The sequence below is a fragment of the Thermobia domestica genome, chromosome 8, assembly GCF_964235325.1.
Source record: "Thermobia domestica chromosome 8, izTheDome1.hap1.1, whole genome shotgun sequence".
Lineage (NCBI taxonomy): Eukaryota > Metazoa > Arthropoda > Insecta > Zygentoma > Lepismatidae > Thermobia > Thermobia domestica.
The window spans coordinates 136,522,017-136,548,069 of NC_137461.1; the positions used below are offsets into that span (position 1 = coordinate 136,522,017).

Genomic DNA, 26,053 nt, shown 5'->3' on the forward strand with positions numbered 1-26,053 from the left:
CTTGAATTTCTTCGGGACAGAGAATCATGGTGCCGCCACTCCATACTCTGTTGCTTGGATCTGGATCGTAAAGATGTATCCAGGTTTCATTTACGGTTACACATCTAGCAAAAAAGTTATGCGGGTGTTTATTAAACAGGGATATGTGAACAACGGACTCGTTCGCGCTTTTGACCAATGGTTAATATTCGTGGCACCTGTGAGGCTGATACCTCCACGTGTTCGTGTAAAATTGTGCCTATTGATTCGAGTGACAAGCTAGTAACCTCAGCTGACCCGCACACAGTAAGTAATCTGTCAGCCATTGTCAGGTTGTGAACCATGTTAATGTTTTCTGGTGTGCTTACTGTTATGGGCGGTCCTGCACCTGATGCATGTTTACAGCTCTCCCTGCCGCACCGGAAGTCACATGACCAGTTCTTGATTTGACATGTAGGGGAACCATCACCTAATGCATTCACTATGTCTTCATGAGTCTTTTTTGGGTGTTAATCCTGTTGATCCTCTCTTCTGGAAGTACTCAATGACGGCTTTTTATTCAGAGTTGTCCATTTTCGCAATCGTCACTCACCTTGACGTGAGAAACAAAGCAGAATATTATATACCCGACATGCCTGAAACTTTGTCTCTACACATTCAAAGAATACATTATGCTGTATATACAATTTCATCTATTTCGGATAATGCCTCCTATATCAGGGACAATAATTGCTGAACACCCGTCGTATGTTTTAAAAATCGAAGTTCCTTCAAAAGGAAAATCACTGTGAAACGAAATGCGTGCGAATGAAATAATTGATGATACTATATAGTATCCGAAGGAACAATGATTCAATAATTATTCATAGTAGAATGAGTTTCATATTAAGTTGACAACACACGTTGGTTGATTTTGTGGGGATGAGTTTTATACGATTGTGGCAAAACATGATACGTAAATTTGTTCAGGCAAGCAAATTTCAATTCTATGAATCAAATCAATACGAGGATGGCAAAACATACTATGACACTTTTATGGCCATTTTCTGCTTTTCGCTCTAATAGTTGATTACATTGAAACCTATATGCTGGGAAAGGTTGATAATGGCTTAATTAAATAGTCCCTATCTAGCAGTACATATACATACATCGTTTTCATCAGTGAACAGAAAGTATTTTAAATTTAATTCATAAAGTTGAAATATATTTACCTGTACAAATATACATATTATGTTTTGCCATCCTGTTATAGATTTGTGCGAGGATCCCAATGTGATAATCTTCCTACAGTCGTTTGAATATATTCATATTATCTCAGTGTGTATTGCTAAATGTTTTCTAATCTAAAATAAAGTAAATACTGTGTATTAATAATAATGACATACTTCGCTCTTATGTGAGTGCTGGGGTTAACCTCGCTTGTCTACGATGCAACAGAATTTCCCTTAATCTAACCAAGAGAGTACTAGCTGCATGAGTGAACCGTCTGGTAATTTTCTTTCTCCAAACATATCTTCACTGTGTCGTTTAAGATTTATTGACGCATTTTAGACAAGTTTATTAAAACTTTAAAAGTATTTTTCTTATCAGCATATTAAGTCTTATTTCGTTTAATAATGTGTCATTATTATTATTATTATTATTCTGCTTCAGCCTAGGAGAGTTGCTGCTATCACAATTGCCAAAAGAGTGTCTGAAGAAATGAGCACGACATTGGGAGAACTTGTGGGATATACCGTCCGATTTGAAGACGTCACGTCGCGGTGTACCAAAGTAAAGTATCTAACAGATGGAATGCTCCTTCGAGAAGCGATGCTCGGTAAGCCACTTAAATGTTTCACCCTGTAATTCATTAATTTGGATTTTTTGTTCGAGGACCACAGAAAAAAAAGTTATTTTGTAACAAACATTTGACGGTGTCGTTTACAAGCCGGCAGCCAGATATTTATATCTATAGAAATATATTTGTGCCTATCTATCTTGATCAATATAGATAACGATGAACAAGACATATTTTCTTTTTTTTAAAAAAAAATATCAAGTTATTGCACTACTAGTAAAACTGTGAATAATATATTATAAGTGTGCATGGAACTTGCCTTGATTGTATATATATATATATATATATATATATACAGATGGTGATCAGAAAAATGGAAACACCTGAACTAAATTGCAACTTACCAGATTAATATGGTGTCGGGCCACCTTTCACCTCCAGAACAGCCTTGATGCGACGTGAGATGGAGGCATAGAGGTCGTGAATGGTAGCAAGTGGAATTTTACACCATTTCTCGTGTAGGGCATCGGCCAGTTCTGTGAGAGAGGATGGAGGTGGAAATCGTCGCCGGAGTCGTGTTTCCAAGACGGACCACAGGTGTTCAATTATGTTGAGATCTGGGGATTGGGCGGGCCAGGGGAGGTGTTGAACTTTATCCCGATGTTCCTCAAACCACGCTGCAACAACGCCAGCTGTGTGAATGGGTGCATTATCATCCTGGAACATGGCGTCATTGTCCGGGAACAACATCCGGACCATAGGATGCAAGTGGTCTCCTAAAATTGCGACATAATCGTTGGCAGTGATTCGCCCACTAAGTGTGACCACAGAACCCAATGAAAACCATGATATGGCGGCCCACAGCATCACCGAGCCGCCACCATTTCACAGTTGGGCGGAGACACTGCAGATCATAAGCTTCTTTGGGCGTTCTCCACATATAAACACGACCCGTGGTTGGGAATAGGGTGAAGGATGACTCATCCGACCATATCACACGTTTCCAGTCCTCAACGGTCCAAGTTGCAGCGCCATTTGCAGCGTGCGAAAGCGTTATGGTCCCTGATGAGCGGTTTGGCCCGTGCAACACGACCCCGTAAGTTCATGTCATGTAATTCGTGGCAGACTGTGATTGTCGAAATTGGGTGGGGGAGGTACTGATTGAGTTCCTCCATCACTTGCTCCGCAGTGGCACGACGGTTCTGCGTGACAATACGCTTTAATACCCGGCGTGACCTGTCACTCATGATTTTCTTCCTCCCACTGTTCCTAACACAGTAGCCACTGCCGTCACACTCACTCCACATAACCGCGCACCAACAATTTGCCCTCTTTGAAAATCTGAGAGGTCTCCCATTTTACACTACCTCCGTCTGCTGCAGCCACTGGACACTGCTGCTCCACTGCGCCTGACTTAGTATGGAGACCGACCTAACACACCACCACCAGCGGTCCGGCGCTGCGGGCGCCACGACACCACTGCTAACCCATACATCTGACGTGTTGCCAACTACAAGTGTTTCCATTTTTCTGATCACCATCTGTATATATATATATATATATATATATATATATATATATATCAGGTGTTCTAAAAATGGTGTATAAGGACCACAGAGTGCTATTCTACAGGTTAAAATAAGCGATAATGTTATACCGTCCGGGGTCTCCTTCAGCCGCTATAAAGAACCAAAAATTTCACTTAGTTGCAACGTCTAGAATAACTTTGAATTATTAGCATTGCTCCATGAATGCATCAAGCAGTTGCATCGATTGTCGCCAGATGGCAGTTAAAAGTCTGTAGACTTAGACTAAATGGAAATCATGTGAGTTAACAGTGACTAAATGGAAATCATGATAGAAGTCATATTAAGGGTATCTGGAGATTATTCGAACATGTTAATTGGCTAATGATCTTCTTCAGTGTTCTTTATTGACTGTTGCTTTCTCCTTGCTTTCTCGATTGGAGAATGAGTTGTCATTACTCGTACCCAACTTTAATTTAGTCTAATAGACGTTGATACTAATCCCATCTGTTAGCATCAGTGTACAAGAAAAGTCATAGCTCTAGTAATTTTGTGTTAAGTGTTAGAAAGCTTGCGCAACAGACTGACACAAAACTAAGAGCATCGTGTTACTAACTTGTTTCAAGCCATCTAGAACACATTTTTTATATTATTATTATTTTAATTTTTGTAACGTCTCGAAAGTATTATTAAATATAGAACCTGTAATGACAGTAGTGGATTTGTAGATATTTGCATTAGTGATGTAATGGAAATGTTAAGTTTAAATAATATATTTAATGCAATTGAAGAAATTCTATATTGGTATTACAAGGATAGTACTTTTTGTGAAACAGGACCTAAAAATGTAAATCCTCATAAATATTTTCTTCAGGAATAGTTTTTCATTCATGTAAACTGACTTTAAAATTATATTTTTTACAACATTTAAGAACTTCTCTGCTTGTAATATACCGTTATCATGAGATTGCTTGTTGTGAATTCTATATATAGAAAAAGAAATCACTTTTTCTGATGGGTATATCTTTTAGTTTAACATTTTATAATTTTGTTCCGGGGAGACATTGAAGATGATATGAATGAAATGGTGAAAGTGGAATCACTGTAGTTCACCACAAATTTCACTTGGTACGAACTAGGATCGAACCAGAAATTTCATGCGCCAAATATATGAAAAATGGAACTTAGGAAGTATAAGTGGGATGATAAAATGAGAATTAGGAGTGTATGTAGCTTTTGTAAAAGAATTGAATGGTTATAGCTTCATTATATATATTCATTTTTATAATTCATGTTAACCTTTAACGCACCAAGCCTAAATCATCAACATTGTTTACCAAGCTGGGGTCTTCTAGGGATCCCAAGTATTATTTTAATCTCTCAATTTTTTTTTTTTTTTTTTTTTTGGTACTCTTTTAACGAACGTATCGTTGATCTAATTATGTATCAGATATCCCAAAAGGATGCAGGGCACATATAAAAATCGAGAATAAATTTGTTCTTACAATTGCAGCAGTATCACCAAATATCACCCTCTGGGGTCCCTAGAGGACCCCGCTTGGTGTGTTAAAGGGTTAAGGAAGCAGATATTGGATATAGTAAGAGGTGATATATGGTAACGAATATTAAAGGAAGACAAGAAACTATTATAAAGGTACCTCGAAATTGAATCTGATATATCCGAAGAATTTGTTTTGTTTATGCAAGAGTCGATTTTGTTCATCCATTAAGCAATTTCCGTAATTGTTGGCGTTATTGAAACACAGCTCATCCAATAACCTCAGTTGATGAATTTCCCTTCTCACCAATGCCGTGTCCCCACCAAAAAAAAAAAAAAAAAAAAAAAAAAAACGCGTAGACGTATCTAGAATATATATATATATATTACGATAAGTATCGTGTTCCACAGCTTTCAGTTGGATATATATAGTCAACATACATTCTTGTCGCCGGTATTTCTAAATTTCTAGATAGCAGATCACTAAATCTTAGGTCTAATTCCAGTAGATCTCCAATTGTCTCACGGTGCTGGGTTAACGCCGAAAATTTTGTGCTTCATACTGGAAAACGAAGCCAAAATTACGCTTAACTTAAGCTACAAAGGGCGCGTATGAAACTAGTAGCAGAGTCTCGTATATATCATATGAAGAATTTTTTATCTATGATATTTTCTCAATATTGAAGCCGGAAATGGTAATAATTTCTACCACTTCTGGCTTTAGTAGATGTATTAGAGTGGAGATGGGGTATGTTCTTGGAACCGTTCATTAATTCCAGAAAACCGCTTCTCGGTATATAGAGTAGTTACAGGGACATTGCTCATTACTATATTTAATTCGTAAAAACATTCATTAATGTAGTGAATGTGGTATGAGAAAGTTGTTAATAGTAGAACTTCTGCAAAGAAGAAATTGAATTTTGATGATAGCTAGGACTAAAAATATTTGTTTGTGCTTCATTCAGTTTTATAAACTATTATCCGAAACATAATGAATGCACATGAAATAGAGATATGAAAGATATTAATTTCCATTGGCGCTGTAGCTCCACACATAGTAAGAGAGCTTTATTTTATCTTTACATGATCAGGGTTACTTGTATTAAACCATGACAAGTGTTACAGGGGGTCTGCAGCAGACACTTTCATTCCACGTTTTAACGAGTAAAAAGGGAGAAATAATGTCTGGTGTTGCCCATTGGCGTATGTTCTATACCAAATCTGTAGTAACTAATATTCACAATTACATTACGGAGGAAAGAGAAAGAATACAGGATTGTACTTTTAATCAAGCAGTATCCAATCTGCTAGTGTAAATACCTGTACACTGTAAATTCGTACTATTATACATTATATTTCTGACATTCTTTAAAAGGAAGTCCATAAGACCGAAGTATGAATGTAATTAGTTTCTCTCATGAAAGTTAATTTCTGTATGGCTGAAGACTGTGAGAAAAGCATTAAAATACAAATAAACGCAACATACAAATACGATCGAAGTACAAGCATATTGCACGTTGAAAGACATGGTTGCAGTAGTATTGCACAATTCACACTGTCAAAACTGTCCGTAGTTTTAGGCGGCACCTTGTACACATTTTGTTTTGAATATTGCCTACTATAAGACCTGTCAAGTGTAATAAACGTGACGAATCGAAGAAAAGACAATTTCTGGAAGTGAGTTTATAGATGCATTCCTTTGGTATTACACAAAGCGACCACGGAAGAGAAAAGGTGCTATTTAAGTTCTAATATGAGTAACTACTATGGTTTTAAAGAAAATCTCCGTTTACTCGTATACTTACTGTCGCTTCGCGCCTGCTCGTAAACGGACCTCCCTTTCCCTGCACGCACGCACAGACGGGCCTGTCAGCTTAATCCTGGCCTGAACCGGAATATGTAAAATTCTTGCTTGTAGTGACACCCTAGTTTAAGACTACTACAAATTGGGACTTCTAATAAACTCTTTTGAAGTAAGGGAATTTTCCTTGATGGATTTTCTTTTACTTTTTTGATGTCAAATTTAACCGAATGTAGTGTTCTCGGATTTTGACTTTTTTCTTTTGTCTAATAGTATATCAAATTAAAGGTAATGTTTATATAGTGTGAATTTGATTGCTCCTACAAAAAAGCATTTCCATATGTTGGCCTGTACCTGAAAGAAAGTATACGAAGTCCAAAGTTGATGGTAGGGGTTTCTGGAGGCAATTTTCCCGACATTCTCCCAGTTTTCCCTGTTCAAGTACGTTATGGGCCCCAATACATAACATCTGTGGAAAGCTTGTTTTATCCTGAAGAGAATGAACTATAAACCATGACTATTCAATGAACAGTATTGATGCAATAGCTATTTCACTGCGAGTCTAGAATTTTCTTTATACTAACAGGGTTAATGGTTCCTCCGTTGTCTATTGCACCTAATTTTTTTGTGCATGAACATATCTTTGTTATGTTCATCAAACGGACTAGGTTTGATTCGGATGTCCGGATGACACGTTCATGTTCGTTCCTTGTGAGTTGTTTACACTATAACATTTCTATGGTCAATAACAAATTCATAACCAAGGTAATAGAAGAGTTGCAATACATGCATGTGTAAAAGCACACAATCCAAATGTATCTCGAAAAATACTATATAGGATAAGAAATGACTGTACCAAGTTTTGTATTGATAGACGGAATAGATATGAGGGGAAAGCGTGTATTGGTATACAAGCTTTTCCCTCATATCTGTTCCGTCTATCAATACAAAACGTGGTACACTTATTTCCTAATCCCATAGTATGTTTAGAGATACATTTGAATTGTGTGCTTTTACCTAGGACCACTCCAGAGGGGTCCAAAGTTGATAATAGGGATTTCTGGAGGGAATTTCCCTACATTTTCCCAATTTTCTCTGTTCAAGTACGTTATGGGCCCCAATACATAACACCTGTGGTAAGCTTGTTTTATCCTGAAGAGAATGAACTATAAAACATCACTATCCAATGAACAGTGTTAATGCAATAGCTATTTCACTATTTTCTTTATAATAACAGGGTTAATGGGCCTCAGGGACTTACTCCATTGTCCATGGCACCTAATTTTTTTGTGCGTGAACATATTTTTTGTTATGTTTATCTAATGGACTAGATTTGATTCGGATGTCCGGATGACAGGTTCATGTCTATTCCTTGTCATTTCATTATTAGTTTGGTATTCAGATATGACCGAGAGGTTTGGGTGAATGGTATGTAGTTCGTCAAACAGGAATACAATCGTGCACTTCTTGATACAAACTTAGGGTGACATTAGCACATACAAAGTAACGAATATATTATTATTCTCTTTTGTGTTAGGAATTCAGTTTCTACCTAGGTAGATAATTCGAAACATTTGTAGAACCTTGGAAAAGTCAGTTACCTATGACCAAACCATCATTTTAATGATGATATTTCTGTCTTTGAATTGAAAGTAATTTATCTAAACACCGTCTAGTAACTTAGTAACATTTGCTGCTTGAAAGGATAATAAAGTACTTTGTTTCAACCAGGACTCTATAAAGAACTGGTCAGGAGTCTTTTACTGAAATGTTCAAATCGACTTTACAAGATTACGATTTTAACATTTTCATCCTATTTTCCAGAGACATAGAGAAATCACTTGGGAACTACAAGAACTACTTTTTAGAATCAGATTCGTGTTTACAAAGAACGTGAGTTTCAATTAAATGTATATACATGAAATATATAATATTAGTTTAAGTCCGTTGAACTCCTTCAGCCCCTTAGAAATGAAGTGAAATCTTTCAGTTTAACGTTCCCGGATTATGCCCTTTAGACTAAGGGAGACAGATGGTTAAGGCAAGTGAATGATGATGGAAGTATCGATGGAATGAGGATATGGAAGGAAAGGAGTATCCAGAGAAAACCTACGGACACGATGTTGTCCATCACAACTTACTTAGCCGGGGATCGAACCAGAGACTCCACGTATCAAAGGTGAGCGCTTTATTCAGCCCTTTAGAATGCATGTGAATCAAAGTGAAGTGATGGAAACCTATCTCCACTTAAACACTAAATATATTTAAAAATTCATTTCAAACAGTGCAGCCGTTATTCTTTGAGAAAAACCTATTCCCCCCCCCCCCCTTACTCTAGTGTGCACATTTCAGTCAAGGTGTAATTGTAAAACTTCATTAGTGCTGTTACAGCGTTGAACACTTGTGTGTGTAATGTCTTATCTCTTCACTGTTGCGGGGCTAATCTTGAATTACGCTTCTTTGTAATTTCTTCTCCTGATTAGTGTCCCTCTATTTTATTATCTAAAATCTTCCGTGTGATTTTCTCTTCCTGGTTTAAGTTTGTCGTTGGACATAACATGCCTATTTTACTCTCGTTGAAATTCCATGTTAGAAACTATTATATTTGCTCTTTGAAATCTTAAGCCTAATCACTGACTGAATCATTAACTGAAGCGAGCTTCTGTTACGTCTTTCGCATCATTCTCTTCTTGAATATTTACTTGCCACTCAGTATGGTCTGATGATGCGAGACGAACTATCAAGATTTGTGTTATTGACTTCTTTCATACTTGGAGCAATGAAGGGAAAATTATTTTCACTGGGTATGACAGACAGAGAACGTACAATATGGAAGTACCTCAGTACGCCGTAAACTAGTTTTTGAAGACGATAATCTTGAAACTATAAGACATTGATTACACTGATCTACTACTTCCTATACAACCAATGAAAATTGAAATTGCTCCCGCAGTTTCACAAAGGTATCTTAGCACCTCTGCCACTTGTAGTCGTAATGTGCATGTAGTTGCATTGTCTGTTTCTCACTAGCCAATTGCAGGTCTAAATACATAGTTGTTTCTGACCAATAACGTAATTTAATGTTAACTGTTACCAGTGCATAATTATTTTACATTGAAATGTCAAATGAGATTTTGTAAAGAATATTAAGAAAATCTGTCTTATCCTAAAATGCTTCGTTTTGTATTAGATCTAATACATGTTTTAATGTATACTATATACTTAGGATGACCGTTTCTTTTAATTCAGCAGCAGTCAGATATATATATACTTTAATTTTTATGATCTATAATAGACTTAACAAATCTTTGAAATAAATATCTAATTATGTTTTATGTTTCGCATTTTGGTATGTAAAGGCCATAATTACATCTGAATTCTTGGGCTTCTGTGTTTATTGTTCATCTAGTGACTGACGAAGAGAGCAGAAGCAGTTTTTAAAATATCTTGCTGCACGCACAGTAAAGGATATTCATAGCATTAAGTTATATTAATAATGTGCCAAATGTTTTCTCTGTTATATCATGTAGTGTTTATTGTTACTTATTATAGATCGCTTGCTACCAGCTTACTCAGTAATAGTTCTTGATGAAGCTCATGAAAGGACAATAGGCACAGATGTTTTATTTGGGATTGTCAAACAAGCACAAACAGAGAGAAAGGAAAGAATGCTTTCTCCATTGAAGGTATGTTGATATTTTTGGTTATTTCTATCATTAATCATCATTTCACTGTTAAAGTGGTTATAATGAATTAATTTTTCGGCTTTAGGGGCTTTAGGTTCTATCTCAGGTTAGAGAAATTACTTTCCACAACGATCTTGAGAAAGAGAAGCAAGAAGGAAGCAACCAGGTTTCTTTACTGAAGGCACTGCTTTAACTTTTGCACAAGAATCCACAATCACCATTGTCAATTCAAAGTATCGACTCTTGAATTTCCAGGTTATGAGGTATATCTACGGAAGTTTTGTCCTCAGAATTTACATTTGAATGAAGTTTCCCTCGTTTCCTAAGATCCTTTCACAAATAGTCTCAAGTTTTAATCTTTGTGAATCGCGCGTTATAGTAGCATTGGTTCTACTGGAGGGTCCAATCAATGGTTAACAGTGTTTTCAACTCATGGATTTTCATTGAAATTTATTCCTCTTGGTAGGTGCTCATAAAATAATTAAGTCCAACGTTCAATTTAGCTTTGAGTTTGTATCTATAAATGAGAAAAAAGGTTGTTGCAATACAAGGGAGGATTATGGGTTGTATGAAACAAGGCAGTTCATTTTTTGGTAACCTAATCAATAAATTCAATATTTTATGATTGTTTGATATCAGGTGTTGCAAAACTATTAATACTGCTTAGGTTATCAAACGTTACGATATATCGTGTAGGGTATATCAAAAAGATTCATCCACTTTGGCAAGTCTGTATTTCTGAAACTAACAAACATATACAGATAGTTTTTGTTTTGCATGGCAGTGAAACTCAAAAAGTTTTTATTGCACCTGTTCATAGGTGTTCAATGTGGCCCCCGTGAGATGCACGGCAAATGTCCATGCGGTATTCAGATTCGTCCCAAACTGCAGGTAGCATGCCTTCAGTTACAGCTTCCACAGCTGTCTTTATGCGATGTCGCAGGAGTCTTTTATAAACCCCACAAGAGGTCAGGTGACCTTGGAGGCCAGTAATGTAACGCTGCATCATTTGGTCCAGTGCGACCGATCCATCGTTGTGGAATCGTTCGATTTAAAAATCCCCGCACTTTCCCATGCCAATGTGACGGTGCCCCATCCTGTTGGTAGATTAAATCATTCAAATCAGTCTCCAACTGTGGGAAAAGATAGTACTCAAGCTTATCAAGGTAGGTTATCCCCGTCACAGTGTTCTCGGCAAAGAAAAATGGACTGTACTCCTTTTTTCGGGAAACTGCACAAAACACATTAACTTTGGCGAGTCCCTCTCATGTTGTACAACTGCATGTGGGTGTTCCGTTCCCCATATTCGCACATTATGGCGGTTCACATTTCCATTCAAATGGCATGTTGCCTCGTCATTAAACACTAAGCGTTGAACAAAACTGTCGTCCTCTGCAATCTTGCCAAGAATGAAATTACAAAACTCCATACGTCGTTATTTGTCACCTTCACAAAGAGCTTGCAGTAGCTGAATTCTGTATGGTTTCATGTGTAAACGACGACGCAACACACGCCAGACGGACATCGAGGGCATGTTGAGCTGTCAAGCTACACGACGAACGGATTTCTGCGGACTGCGTGTAAAACATTGACGGACGCGCTTCACGTCTGCGTCGGACACTCGAGGACGTGCCGGTGATTTTCCCTTACACAAACAAACTGTTGTTCGGAATTGTTCATGCCATCGTCTAATGCTCTGTGCAGTTGGAGGATCCACACCATACTTAGTACGAAAGTTACGCTGAACAGTTATCACTGACTTGCACTCCGCAAAATGTAGTACTAGAGATGCAAAAAAGCCGGCTTTTTTGAATCGATGGTTTTTTTCACATAAGAAGCCGGCTTTTTTGGAAAAAAAACGAGAATTTTGGAAATTTTGGCTTTTTTCATTTTCATGACTTTTCTATCTAAATAGCTTTCTTATAGTATATTCTATAGTTAGATAAGAATTCCATTACCTGAATGCCATATTTAGCTCTGTAATTTACCATCAAGATGGATGGAGCACATATTTTACGAATTAAAGCTAACATGAAGAATGTAGTATTTGAGGGCAATTTTACAGGCTATTTAACTTTATTTTAACTTTTGAGTTATCGACATTTTTTCCTTCTCTAGATCATTTTAGTTTGTCATCCGTGTTTCATTTCTAAGAGCTTAGTACTCCAGCTTCTAGCACGAAAGTTAAACTTACGTTTTCCTATATATCCGTCAAAGCATACGTTTTTCGATATGTCCGTCAAACCGTACTTCCACATTTCTGTTATACTGTAGTTGTGCAATGATTTAGCAATAATTTTCCAGATACAACCTTGAATACCAATTTATACAAATAATCAACAGCGGATTTAGAAAAGTACTTTGTTAGGGGTTTCTCTGATTGTTTCGTTTTCTAAAAAGTCCTAATTTTATTTGGGGAGTGCTTGAAGTTTATGAGTACAGGCATAACTAATATTTCGTTTCGTTTATATGTTTAGCAATAATCTTCCGGATACAACCTTGAAGATCATTTTATACTGAGAATCAGTGGCGAATTTAAAAAAGTGTTTTGGGAGGGTTTTCTTACTACTAATGTTTAGTTTTTCTAAACATTCGTAATTTTTATTTGACGGGAGCTTAAAGTTTATGAGTAAAGGTATAATTAATAGATATTTCGTTCGTTTTAGACATTCCACAACTTTGGGGAACAGGCTTCAGTCCGAAAGACCGATCCTCTAACCTTCTCAAATCGTCACTGCTGGTAATTAGTAATAATAACGATTTAAAAACAATAAGAAAGGAAGTCGGCCAACTCCTACACTCCTAGTCGGCCAGTACACGCACTATTTCTACATTCACAGATGGAATGAAGAAAGGCTTTGTCAGAATAGTCGAATGCTGGGTTGAATCTCGGACTTCCCGATAGAAGCGCAAAAGCCAACCACTCAGTCATGTTTGTTGTGCAGTTGTATTTAGCTTAACTTAAATATATTTCGTAGTCTTTTTTTTTTTTTTTTTTTTTTTTTTTTTTTTTTTTTGTTCCGTAATGATATGTTGAATCCCTCTTGTTAAAAATTCAGAAAACTTGAGGACTAGGTAAACCGTGATGGTGGTCAAGGGCGCCCATGTTGTGGTTTCCAAGGAGGGGCAAGTATAAGCGACGTTTCAAAAATAGTTTCAAATTTTGCTGTAACTAATGTAAAAATTCTATTGGATTTTCAATATTCTGAAGTACATTTTCCTCTGGGGGGGGCGAGCGCCCCCTTAACCCCCCTGATGGGCGCCCTTGATGGTGGTTATAAAAACTTGACTGTAGAATTTCAAGAATATACAGAACCAAAAGTTCCAGATGTGCAGCCTTTAATTGTATCATATAAATCTAAGTATTTCTCTTATGTTTTATTTTAATTTTATTTTGTTTCAAAAAGAGGGTATGGAATATTTTGAAGTAAAAATACTACATACAATTTTGCTAGTTATTTGTGTATTTTTTAAAAGAAGTTTTTACTCTTAGGGTTGGCTCGTTTACACCAGCTGTTTTTTTTTAAAAAAAAAATAACTGGTTTAAACTAAAAAAAATAAAAAGAACAAAAATGCGAATCGTGTGAAATTCATGGTGACGTTTCACATGTCAAACCATCTGCATTAGTCTTATTTCCTTTTCACCTTTTAATCAAGGTGTCCCATGTTCAATTCTCGGTCGAACCACAACCCTTCTTTCATGTGTAAACCAAGTACTCTTTCGGATGTCACTTTAAGCGAAAGTCTTCTCCTTGATAACCTCGGTATTACGTAAGAATGTTAAGCCTAAACATACGAAACGAAACCAAATGATATATTTCTGCATGCCTGTTGTTTTATAAAGAAGCCAAGGTTGCTTAAATATATTGATTAAAATTGGCAAATTTAACGATTGCCTACGTAGCTTCCAACATTAGCTTGGATTGGACTTTCAATGATATCTACATACTAAATTTGTAATTTAATACCTCAGTTTTAGCGTACTTATTATAATACGCTGACCTTTAAATTTTACATGCAAATTAAATTTTACAGGATTTTCCCGTTATTGTTTTATATTTAAAAGAATGACGGGATTTTCCCGATGGCTAGGGCGGGAGTTTCTCAATTTAAGAAATTTACTGACCGGACTTCTTTAAGCTTATGGGACCTCTTCCAGCATAACCCCGTGTTGAATAATAACACCAAGACGAAACAAACTTATTTCTGTGAATATGTAATATAAATACATAAAGCAAAATATCTAAATTAAAAAACCTGGTTTAAACCCCAAAAAAGCCTGGTTTAAACTGCCCCCCCCCCCCAAAAACTGGTTTTTGACATTTTCAGAAACAACCATGGTTCTTGCCAATTCTGCTTACTTTTGTATATAGGAGGTTAATTTTTATTATTATTATTATTATATACATTGGTTAATCCTTTGGAATTCATAGTGTAAAAATGTTGAAGTAAAATTGTTTAAAATATCTTTTCGAAATTCATGGTTTACTTTCGAGGTTTTATATTATTATCGGCATCAACCACTAATTAAATGACTTTTTGTGTTATAGAGAAGCGAAACAAAGTCTGGTTTATCAATTTAAAGGAGAATTTTGAAAAAAAGCCCAAAATTTCCCAAGCAAAAAAGCGAAGCAGAAAAAACCGAGTTTTTTTCCAAAAAAGCCGGTTTTTTTCCGAGCCCTTGCATCTCTACGTAGTACACAAAACGCTTTCTGTTGTCCAGATGCCATTTTAACCAGAACCGTAGTGGGCGTTCACTCAAGCACACTGCTGCTACCTAGCGTAAACGATGTACAACTAGAGATGTTCCTCTTTCCAACAATACGTTGTTCACTCACATCTCTGAAAAAACAGAATAGATATTATTGTTTAAAACGGATGATTCTTTTTGATACACGCTGTATTTTTCTTGAAAAGAGAAAAATAAACCAAATTTAATTTTGGTGTTTTTAAATGAATAAATAAATTTTCAAATACGAGTCTCTCTCTCTCTCTCTCTCTCTCTCTCTCTCTCTCTCTCTCTCTCTCTCTCTCTCTCTCTCTCTCTCTGCTTTATTTGTAGCCCCAATAAAAGTTTTGAATTTTCTACCTTGTGTGAATTTCTTTTAGATGTTTCGACAGGCCTGAAACCACGTTTTCCGCTTTTGAATCCCTAATGTGCTAATTGACATGTACCTTTCAATTTCTTTTGGTATTGCCTATGTAATACTCCTTTCAACTGCATTTTATTTCATAGATATCCGATTTTTCATTGGGATCCGTGTAATAATTCTTAAATTTGGTAATGTTCTTTTATAAGGTTTTGAGGGGTTTCAAAGCTGTACGAGAACCGTATAAAATCTTCGCTCATTTTCACAAAAAGTAGCTAATTAAACAGTACTAGTGACAGCTGTCACTTCATGAAGTTGAAGTAAACATAACTATGCATATCCAGATTTCTCTTCAACGGCGTTACTTGCCATAACCTCAGTGCTGATCATCGTGTTAACAGAAAACAGTATTGACTTTAAAACTGAAATGATCTCACTTTCGAGTCAATCCATTCTAAGTGATCAAGCAAGGGGGGCGCGGTGGCTCAGTGGTAGAGCGGTCACCTCCGGTGCTTGGGATCCTTGGTTCGATCCCAGCTCGTGCCGTGTGGACTTTGTGGTGGACAAACACCGTGCTCGCGGATTTTCTCGGGGTTCCTCCGTTTCCTCCCACTTTCTTAATTCCAACATTTCACTCATCTCTAATCATCACCGTCTGTGTAGCATTTAGTACTTTACTGAAAGCCTGAATAAATATCTCGACTAATCCAATTTATAATCCCATATAGCCGCTGGTTCGGAATTGAAATAGCATCTCAATTTAAAAAAAGTCTCATAGGTAATCAACCTGAATTCCATCAAAGAAAAAAATATTGACTTGGTTTAATCGAAGCGTCACTTTTCGGTATCGCAATCACTATATGGCTTGAGAAAAATGATTAGAGAAAAAAAAAGCAAAAAAAAAAAAAAAAAAAAAACAGTAATCGCGAATGACTCTGAACCAGTGAAAATTCACAGCAGCAGCGTACCTGAAAACCTTCCCCCCCTCCCAAAAAAAAAAAATGGAAAGGCAAATAGTTAATCTTATAGCATTCCACTCTCTCACGTTCATACAATTAAAAAAAAGCTGGTTGGTGAATGCAAAAACGTAGCAATTAAACAGTTAAATTATTTTTTGGGGGGCAGTTTTACTTAGCTTCAAATTTTGAGATTTAAGGTACAATATACAATTAAATGTAGACAAACAATAACAATTTATAGGTAAAAATTACGGTTCTTTCAACGATTTGAGTATAGTATCAGAAATGGAATTCATTGTATTTAAATCAATTTAATTTGTCCTATACAACCACACTTTTAAAGACCAATAGAGAAATATAAGCTTAAATTACGAACACCCTTTCTTCGTTACAAATTTATTAACGTTAAATGGAATCGATGTGGAGAATTTTGGCTCAAAAGATATTCAGTATATAATTTAATTAATAGTTAAGTTTTATTTTAACGTGTGCTTTCAACACCCAGTGACTATTTCTACTGTTTCTAAGTGATATCATCATCATCATAGGTATTCTGCCTTTATTGGCAGGTCACTTGCCGCAGCTGAGAAGCTTCCATGCTCCAAGGTCCTCCGCTAACCTCTTCGTCTTCGCGTATGATCTTTCTGTTTTTATATCACCCATTAATTGTAGTTTCCTTCGCCCCCTCCCTCTCTTTCCCGACACCATACCCTCTAGGACGTCCCTCATGATACAATCTCTTCTTAGGCAATGTCCCAGCCAGTTTCTCGTCCTCTTCCTAATAATATCTAAAAGTGTTCTTTTCTCACCCACCATTTCTAACACTCTCTCATTCGTTTTCCGCTCGACCCAACTAATTCTTTCCGTTCTTCTCCACAGCCACATTTGGAAGGCTTCCAGTCGATTTTCATCACCTTTACGTAATGTCCGCGTTTCCGCCCCATACAGTACAACACTCCACACGAAGCATTTTATGAATCTTTTTCTCAACTCTTTATTCAAGGTCCCACAAAACAGACTTTTCTTCCTCCTAAAGGCTTCTTTCGCTATTCCTATCCTTGCTTTTATTTCACGTTCGCACTTCATGTCATTACTAAGAATACTACCCAGATATCGAAAACTATTCACTTGTTCTATTTGCTCCCCTCCCACTTTTATATTTGACAAAGACCCCTTCGTTCCAATCACCATGGCTTTTGTCTTTCTAACATTTATTTTCATTCCATATTCTTCAAAGCCCTTTCTCATTTTTCTAACATTTTATTGATTTTCTTTTCAGATTCTGCAACAAGCGCCATATCGTCTGCAAATCTTATGCATCTAATCATTCTACCTCCTACCGAAATACCATCATCATCATATAGGCTCTTTTTCACTATCTCTTCTAGATAGACATTAAATAGTGTTGGCGAGAGGCAGCATCCGTGTCGAACTCCCCTTCCAATTGCACTCTCTTCCGTCAGTTCTTCCCCTATCCTAACACTTACTTGTTGGTTCATATATAAGTTTCTTATGAGTCTTCTATCTTTCCATTCCAACCCTATCTTCGTTAGAACTCCCAACAACAATTCCCAATTCACGCGGTCAAAAGCCTTTTCTAGATCAATAATAGCAAAAATAAAATTCTTAAATACTTACCACTTAACAATTTGAAAATAAGAAATAGAGAGGATTTTTTTTTTTTTTTTTTTTTTTTTTTTTTTAACCCCAAAGGCTACAATCATCTGCTGGCTCCACATTCTAAGACCCCTTTCTTATACTATGGTTCAACACGATTTAGCAATAAATTTAAATATTTCAGTGCTTATTAATTTTAAACGCCCTATATAATCTTACTGCGTTAATTTAACAGTTAAATAATTTCCTTTAATAAGTTTAAATTTAACGTAATTTTTTCTCTCAATTCAATCAAACTGGTCCTTGATTTTATTTCCCTACTCCTCTTAAAACTCCCTGTATAGTCTCATTAAATTTATTCAATTAGAAATATACTATTTTTTAACTTAGTTTTGACCTCTTTAACCACTACTCCTAGCGAAAACTACTTAATTCAATTTACACCAACCAACGCATTTTGGCCACTCTTCTACGTACTAGCTCTATCATTCCACTACGTAGTTTAATTCCAATTTTTACAACCTTAGAAGTACAAAGTTATTTAGAGATCTTTAACAAGCTCATTTAAAAAAAAAAAAAAAAAAAGAGATTCTAATTTTGTCGTCACTCTTTTTTTAATTAATCTCACTTTTTAATTGTAAACTTTGTTAAATTCTCGCAACAAGACGGTATAAGAGGAGTCCTAATACAACTTAAATTAAATTGAGAGAGCCTACATTGCCTAACAATCTTGCCTATCAAACTGTAGCAAACTGACGTTAAGTTACTTCTTCATACATTGTTTAAAAAAGAAAAAACACTCCACAGTCACTGAATTAATTCACGGTAATCTTTATATTGGATTTCTGCACTGACAAGGAAAGAGAATTATAATATGAATGCACCGACTTTAACCGTAAGCTGCTGTATGTACAAAATCTTCCACTGGTTCCGTGTATTACAGTTTCTTAAAACCAAGTGACGAGGCATAGCATAGCTAGCAGGAGGCAACCGAAGCCACAAAAAGCGGGCGTGTCGCTCACACATTCCCGTCTTCCCGTGCTACGTCATTCAAACACACAGCTAACGAAAAGAAAAGGTGTTTCGCTTGCAACTTCAAGCTTTTAGAAGAAATGAGAGCAAAAGAAAGAAAAACAAAAAACGAATTCCTTTCCTATATATTACAATCCTTAAAAAAAAAAAAAACTAACCAATTTCTTTCTCTGCCCATTTTAAACAGTAATAATTCATTTAACAATAACAATATTTAACTCAATAATTTTTAATATATATATATATATATATATATATATATATATATATATATATATATAATAAAAATAGTGTAGAGTATTGGAAATTGCTACACCGGCATAACCGTGGGACGTAAAGCTTAAAGATTTCATTTCATTTCTAAGTGATCAAGCATGTCCCGCTCGACCATCTTCAAAAATACTAATTTTTTCATAAATGTTTATACTATATCAGGGTACTTCAAAACCACAATTAATTATTTTTTAAAACATCTCTTAGCGACGCAGCTTCTGCCGCCATTTTGCGTTTTCTCGATTTCAAGAGTTTACGTTGTTTTAATATCTCAACATGTATTTGTCCTAGCAAATTGAAAATTGCTGGGCGTGTCCAACTTGTGCAGAGCGAAAACTTTGTCCTCCAAGAGCAACTTAAAATATTCTTGCAAGCTACCGGTAACTCACGATCGACGATTTTGGCGTTCCCCTGATATAACCTATACCTGTTTGAGATTCTCACCTATAGTGTCTGATACACAAGTCTCTTGAATTTTATCTATATATATAAAAGAGAACGTACAAAAATTTGTCCGCTCATCACGCTAATACGGCTGAACCAATTTCTTTCATTTTTGGGGGGTTATTAGGATTTGGACCCTAGATGGTTTTTATCATATCACTTTAATTTTTAATTACCAGTGTCTTGAGATAATTGACCATTCAAGTGTCCATAACGTACAAATCCTTTGTTATTAGTTCATCATAGGTAAAAATAAACGTATTTATATGCAACCCGCATGACCGTGTCACTCGGCGGGTTAACATAAATGACAGGCGATATACAGCGGAAAATAGCTTGAATCTTCTGTTTAAAATTTTTTAATTGATTTGCTTATTTTTACAGACACTTTTACAATATGCCAGCACCGGGATGACCGCAGCGAAGCGGGGCGGGTTAACATAAATGACAGGCGATATAATGTTAAGATTTACTGCAATCTTCTATGGTTTTTATCATATCACTTGAAAGCGAAAAAGTAAAAATTATCTAAGTAACAAAGTTTATTGCGTTCCGGGGTGACCGCAGCGAAGCGGGGTGAACGCTGCTAGTTTTATTTATCTTTTTTGCCATTGTTCAGATCTAAGAGAAACACAGGGTCAGATCTCGAGAGCCACAGTTTGAGGTCTGTTATTGGGTATTTTTAAATATTGGAATAATTTGGAAGTAATCAAAATGTTATGTTCGTAATTGCAGATTATTGTTATGTCTGCTACTATGGACGTAGATCACTTCAGTAATTATTTTGGAGATGCTCCTGTACTTTATTTGGAAGGGAGACAACATCCAGTTCATGTTTTCCATGCACGGCAACAACAAGAAGACTATCTGTTCGGTTGCCTTGTCACACTGTTCCAAATCCACAAAGAAGCTCCAGCAAGGTAAGATAGCAAATTCTTCTAAGTAAAGTCATATTACAGATTGGGTGAAAATCTGAATTCGGGATAATTTCGTGTCCTTCATTTTCATTTCGTGTAATTTAAAGTGCATGTTCCGTACTAATTTTCCATATTGCAGTTCATAATGTTGCATGTTTATAAGATACAGAGATTCTGGTTGAACTTGCAATAAATACGTTTTATGTTGATTGAAATAATAAAATTCCATGATTACGTCACACCGGTTCCTGCCCCTATCCATTTTGATATAATTACTGATGAATTTTCTTAACGTAACAGAACCGGCGCAATTTTTATTTACCTGAAAAGCCATGACGCTGCAGTACTCAGCAAAATCATAATTGTGACTGATGCGTGTCGTTTTGAAATTTACTTCAAAAAATATTAACTGCATATGTATGTTACGACGATTCCTGGTATATCTTTGTGCGCGTGATTTAGACGTAAACGCTTCAACCGGCAATTGACAGTATTACTCCGGTCGTATGAGAAGCAGGGTAGAGCAACATTAGTTAAGTTCATTTTATTCAATTATTTTTATGAATTACTGTAATATGTTAACAAATAAGTAGCATAATTATGAAAGTTAATGCTAAAACGGTCTCTGTGATAGTTACACTTGCAATCATAGCATAGCTTATCTGGTTAAAACAGGTGCTGTAGTGGTCGTGTCTTTCAATTTGCAGTTGTTCCTAATTTTTTGAAATAAAACCATACCTGTCCACTTCAACCGTTGATCGGAAAAAGAAAGAGCGAGCAAGATCAGAAAGATACAAAGCGTTTGATGAGATTGAAGCAAAAATATTTAACCCCAGGTTCCAGAATTTCTGTAGTATTGATTGTCAATACATAAACGTCCACAGGAAAACAGACTAGTATTTGTGAGAACTTAGAAATCATTTAATAATATTAGAAAAAATAGCAAATTGAGTAACAAACCTACAAAGAGATTTGTATTTGGTCTAGGAATTAATTCGTGCGGTTGGTACGCACACATTGAAGCTGTAGTACAAACACAAAATACATAAATACCTTAAGAAAAATATTGTCCATCGCTAGCCACCACTTTCGCCCATCTGTCAGACAATGTACGGATTCCGTGGCGAAAGAAGTCCTCATCCTTGGAAGCGATCCAGTCAGAGACCCATGTTTCGATATCTTCTGAAGAAGTAAACCGCTGTCCAATCAAATCGTTGTTCATGCAATCGAACAAGTAGTAGTCCGAAGGAGCAACGTCTGGTGAATACGGCCGGTGGGGTAAAACTTCCCATCCGACATTTTCTAAATAGGTTTTGACCGGTTTTGCGACATGTGGGCGAGCGTTATCATGTTGAACAATAAGTTTATCATGTCTGTTCTCCCATTCTGGTCGTGTTCTGGCCAGAGCTTGCTTCAAACGCATTAATTGTCGTCGATAACGTTCTCCATTCATAGTTTCACCCGGTTGCAGCAGCTCATAGTACACCACACCTTTCATATCCCACCATATGCACAGCATAACCTTTGCACAGTGAATATCTCGTTTTGGTTGTGATGGACCTGGTTCACCTGGTTTCACCCAGGCCTTTTTTCGTTTAGGGTTCTCGTAATGGATCCACTTCTCATCACCCGTAATAATTCGATGCGGAAACCCCTTTCTGCTCTGTCGTTGAAGCAGCAATTCGCAAATGGTTTTTCGTCTTTCAACGTCTCTGTCTTTCAATTCATGTGGAACCCAATGTGACATCTTTTGAATCATTCCCATGGCTTTCAAGCGTTTGGAGACTGTTGTTTGATCAACGCCTAATGCTGCTGCAAGTTGTTCCTGCGTTTGACACGAATCCTGCTCGAGCAATGCTGTCAATTCTTCGTCTTGAAATTTTTTTGGCTGTCCAGCTCGCTCTTGGTCTGCCAAGCCGAAATCACCACTTCTAAACCGTACAAACCACTTCTGACACGTTCGCTCAGCTAGAGCATGGTCACCATACACTTCCACCAAAATACGATGACTTTCAGTCGCACTTTTCTGCATGTTAAAGTAATGCAGCAGGACACCCCGCAAAAACACTTTATCAGGCACAAATTGCGCCATGTTCACTTAACTACAAACTGGTGTTGTTGACGCTTTAATCCACTGCCCTATACTACGAACAATACGCGATGACAGGGGTTTGCAACACATGTGTGGATACATGGAACTGTGGGACGCTCCGTTCGTTGCGCCATCTCTTGTCCACCCGCACGAATTAATTCCTAGACCAAATACTTAAAATCAGGGTAGAGCAACATTAGTTAAGTTCATTTTATTCAATTATTTTTATGAATTACTGTAATATGTTAACAAATAAGTAGCATAATTATGAAAGTTAATGCTAAAACGGTCTCTGTGATAGTTACACTTGCAATCATAGCATAGCTTATCTGGTTAAAACAGGTGCTGTAGTGGTCGTGTCTTTCAATTTGCAGTTGTTCCTAATTTTTTGAAATAAAACCATACCTGTCCACTTCAACCGTTGATCGGAAAAAGAAAGAGCGAGCAAGATCAGAAAGATACAAAGCGTTTGATGAGATTGAAGCAAAAATATTTAACCCCAGGTTCCAGAATTTCTGTAGTATTGATTGTCAATATATAAACGTCCACAGGAAAACAGACTAGTATTTGTGAGAACTTAGAAATCATTTAATAATATTAGAAAAAATAGCAAATTGAGTAACAAACCTACAAAGAGATTTGTACTTAAAATAGATTAAGAATGGTTCAAATCTTCTAAAATATATTAAATGATTGCTAAGTTCTCACAAATACTAGTCTCTTCTATAATTCCTATTTATCCAAGCGCGATTGCTAACATTAAAATAATAATAATACTTATTATTATAAAAGATCAATTAGTAGAAAACGAAGAAAAGTATTATTGGATTTCTGGAGGAAAACGCAAACTCGAGGCTGTACTCTGGAGGAAAAAGAAATAAACAAACAAACAAAAACAATATATTCAAGAGAAGTTTCCTAATCATATCATGGAAACTTTGTGTTCACTGTTTGTATTCTAAACATTTGTAGTTTATGTTCAGTATTTCCTATTTTAATACATTCAGTATTTGTAGTACTTGCATATATCTTAGTGGAAAACATACGTTTTAAAAATACGTTGTAATTACTTTTTCGTCAAAGCTTCATATTAGTTTCTTCGTAATCTTAATACAAATTCCATATGTTATGGTTCAGCATGAAGACGATTCTCTCAGGTAACGGCTGTCTTTTTTAAATAATATTTTTCATTACTCTATATAATCGAGTTCCTGGCAGTTACTTTTTTAGTAGTATTCTTTGGTATCTGGACAATGTTCGACAGCAAATACTATTATAAAAATAAAGAAACAAGAGTTTGGCAAAAATGTATACAATAGAATTAAGTATGGAGTTTGATACTTTGTACTTCATGATCTTTTTTTCTTTAAGAAGTTAGTTTTAAATTCGGTTCATTCCAGGGACCGCGGTGGCTCAGTGGTAGAGCGTTTACCTCTGGTGCATGGGGTCCCGGGTTCAATCCCAACTCCCGCCAAGTGAACTTTGTGGTGGACAAACACCGTGTTCGTGGGTTTCCTCGGGGTACTCCCGTTTCCTCCCACTTTCTTCATTCCACCATTTCATTCATTTCTCATACTCACCGTCTCCTTTAGCCTAACCGGCATAACCGTGGGACGTAAAAGTCAAATATTTCATTTCATTTCATTTTCGATTCATTCCATTTCATTTCTAAGATGATGTGATGTCCAAATATTTTTTCTCAATGTAACTGCTGTCAATGAATTCAATGTATGAATAAGATTGTTTTGAAAAAAAAAATAATAATCGCCGATGATGCAATACCTTGTTTATACTATGTTCATGTGTTAAAACTGGTAAAACTCTTACTGTTACTTTCAATTTTTGCTACAAAGTGCTTGTAAATTGTCCCTAATTCTGATATTCACTCTTGTATCACTTGTACTCCCTTTCTAAAGTAGACATCAGTGGAATATTTTTGAATCATCCTTTGGAATCAACTGTCCAGTAGTCCAAAACCATTTTTTGTGTGTGTGTGTGTGTGTGTGTGTGTGTGTGTGTGTGTGTGTGTGTGTGAGTGTGAGTGTGAGTGAGTGAGTGAGAGAGAGAGAGAGAGTGTGAGAGAGAAAAAATTATTTTTGTAAAAGAAATGCTGAAACTCAATGCCAGTAATTTGATAGGCTGATATTTTGAGCTGCCCAGATTCAGCTATGATCACCAGAGCGAATAGGCCGGGCTATTTAAAAATAACCAGCCGTGTTACTGGCAGTAAAAAAATCATATAAGTTGCTTAATATGAACCCAAAGCCAGTCAACAGTGGAAATAAATTGAAATGAAATCTTTAAGTTTTACGTCCCACGGTCATGCCGGCTAGGCTAAAGGAGACGGTGATGCTGAGAAATAAATGAAATGATGGAATGAAGAAAGTGGGAGGAAACGGGACAACCCCAAGAAAACCCACTCACACGGTGTTTGTCCACCACAAAGTTCACTTGGCACGAGCTGAGATCAAACCAAGAACCCCAGTCAACAGGAGAAATATCCCCACTGGTCCTAAACAAATCCCCAAATTCATCTTGTTCACCATAGAGCTACCTCCCTTAGCCCTCTCCATTGATCTATTGGCTCGCACATGCACCTATGGTGCACGTAGTTCCTGATTTGATTCCCGGTGTGCGGTGGTTCAGATTCCACCTTGAACTGTAGGCCCATGTCTCGTATAGCCTCGGTGCTGCAAAGGACCCTAAACTTCAATAAATAAAAAGCAAATAAAACCTTTTTTGATGAGTATGTCTGGTTTGATAAAGGATATCTTGAGACCAGCGTATACGTCAGACCCATTATCAGTATGTAATGGGAGCTCCCTCTCTTACTACATCAAACGTTTCGTACTTTATGGCTGTATCTGTTGCATTCGAATCAGTGATACCTACTCACGGTAGCAGCAAATAATTTAGTTAGAAATACCCACCAAATAAACAAACAAACAAAAAAAAATCTGTAAAAATCGCCAAAAATAGTTTACCGAGGACCCGAATTTTCACACTCTTGTTAAACAGAGAAAAAGCTGTTCTCTTAGGAGACTTATTTCACCGAAGAAATGCCAGAATCTAGATGCTCTTCTATATTTGATACTAGTTTGAGTTTAGAGTTTGAGCAGAGAATTTTCACAAAATTTCAATTTTCTAATGACTAAATCAGTGGATTTACTCTTTTATTTATATATAAAGACTACTTATAGCAAAAATAGTGAAAACATGACACGTTTTAAAAAGAAGTACGCTGTAAGCTATTTCGCTAAACGCCTCATTAAACACGAAGAAGAGAAAAAGAGAATAAAAGAATAGAGAAGTAACTATGAAGCCTCCATGTGGGTGCCATGTTGAAATGCAGGGTCACT

At 36.4% G+C, this 26,053-nt stretch overlaps 1 protein-coding gene across 3 annotated transcripts in view; it reads left to right on the forward strand.

Moving 5' to 3' along the window:
• Positions 1–26,053, forward strand: part of ath (ATP-dependent RNA helicase DHX33) — a 71,748-nt gene that overhangs the window by 22,556 nt on the left and 23,139 nt on the right. For all 3 annotated transcript variants that reach the window (XM_081769032.1, XM_081769033.1, XM_081769034.1), the window contains 3 exons: positions 1,633–1,798; positions 10,137–10,270; positions 20,421–20,605. In XM_081769032.1, coding sequence (XP_081625158.1) covers positions 1,633–1,798; positions 10,137–10,270; positions 20,421–20,605 — 485 coding nt within the window. The remainder of the gene's footprint in view (positions 1–1,632; positions 1,799–10,136; positions 10,271–20,420; positions 20,606–26,053) is intronic.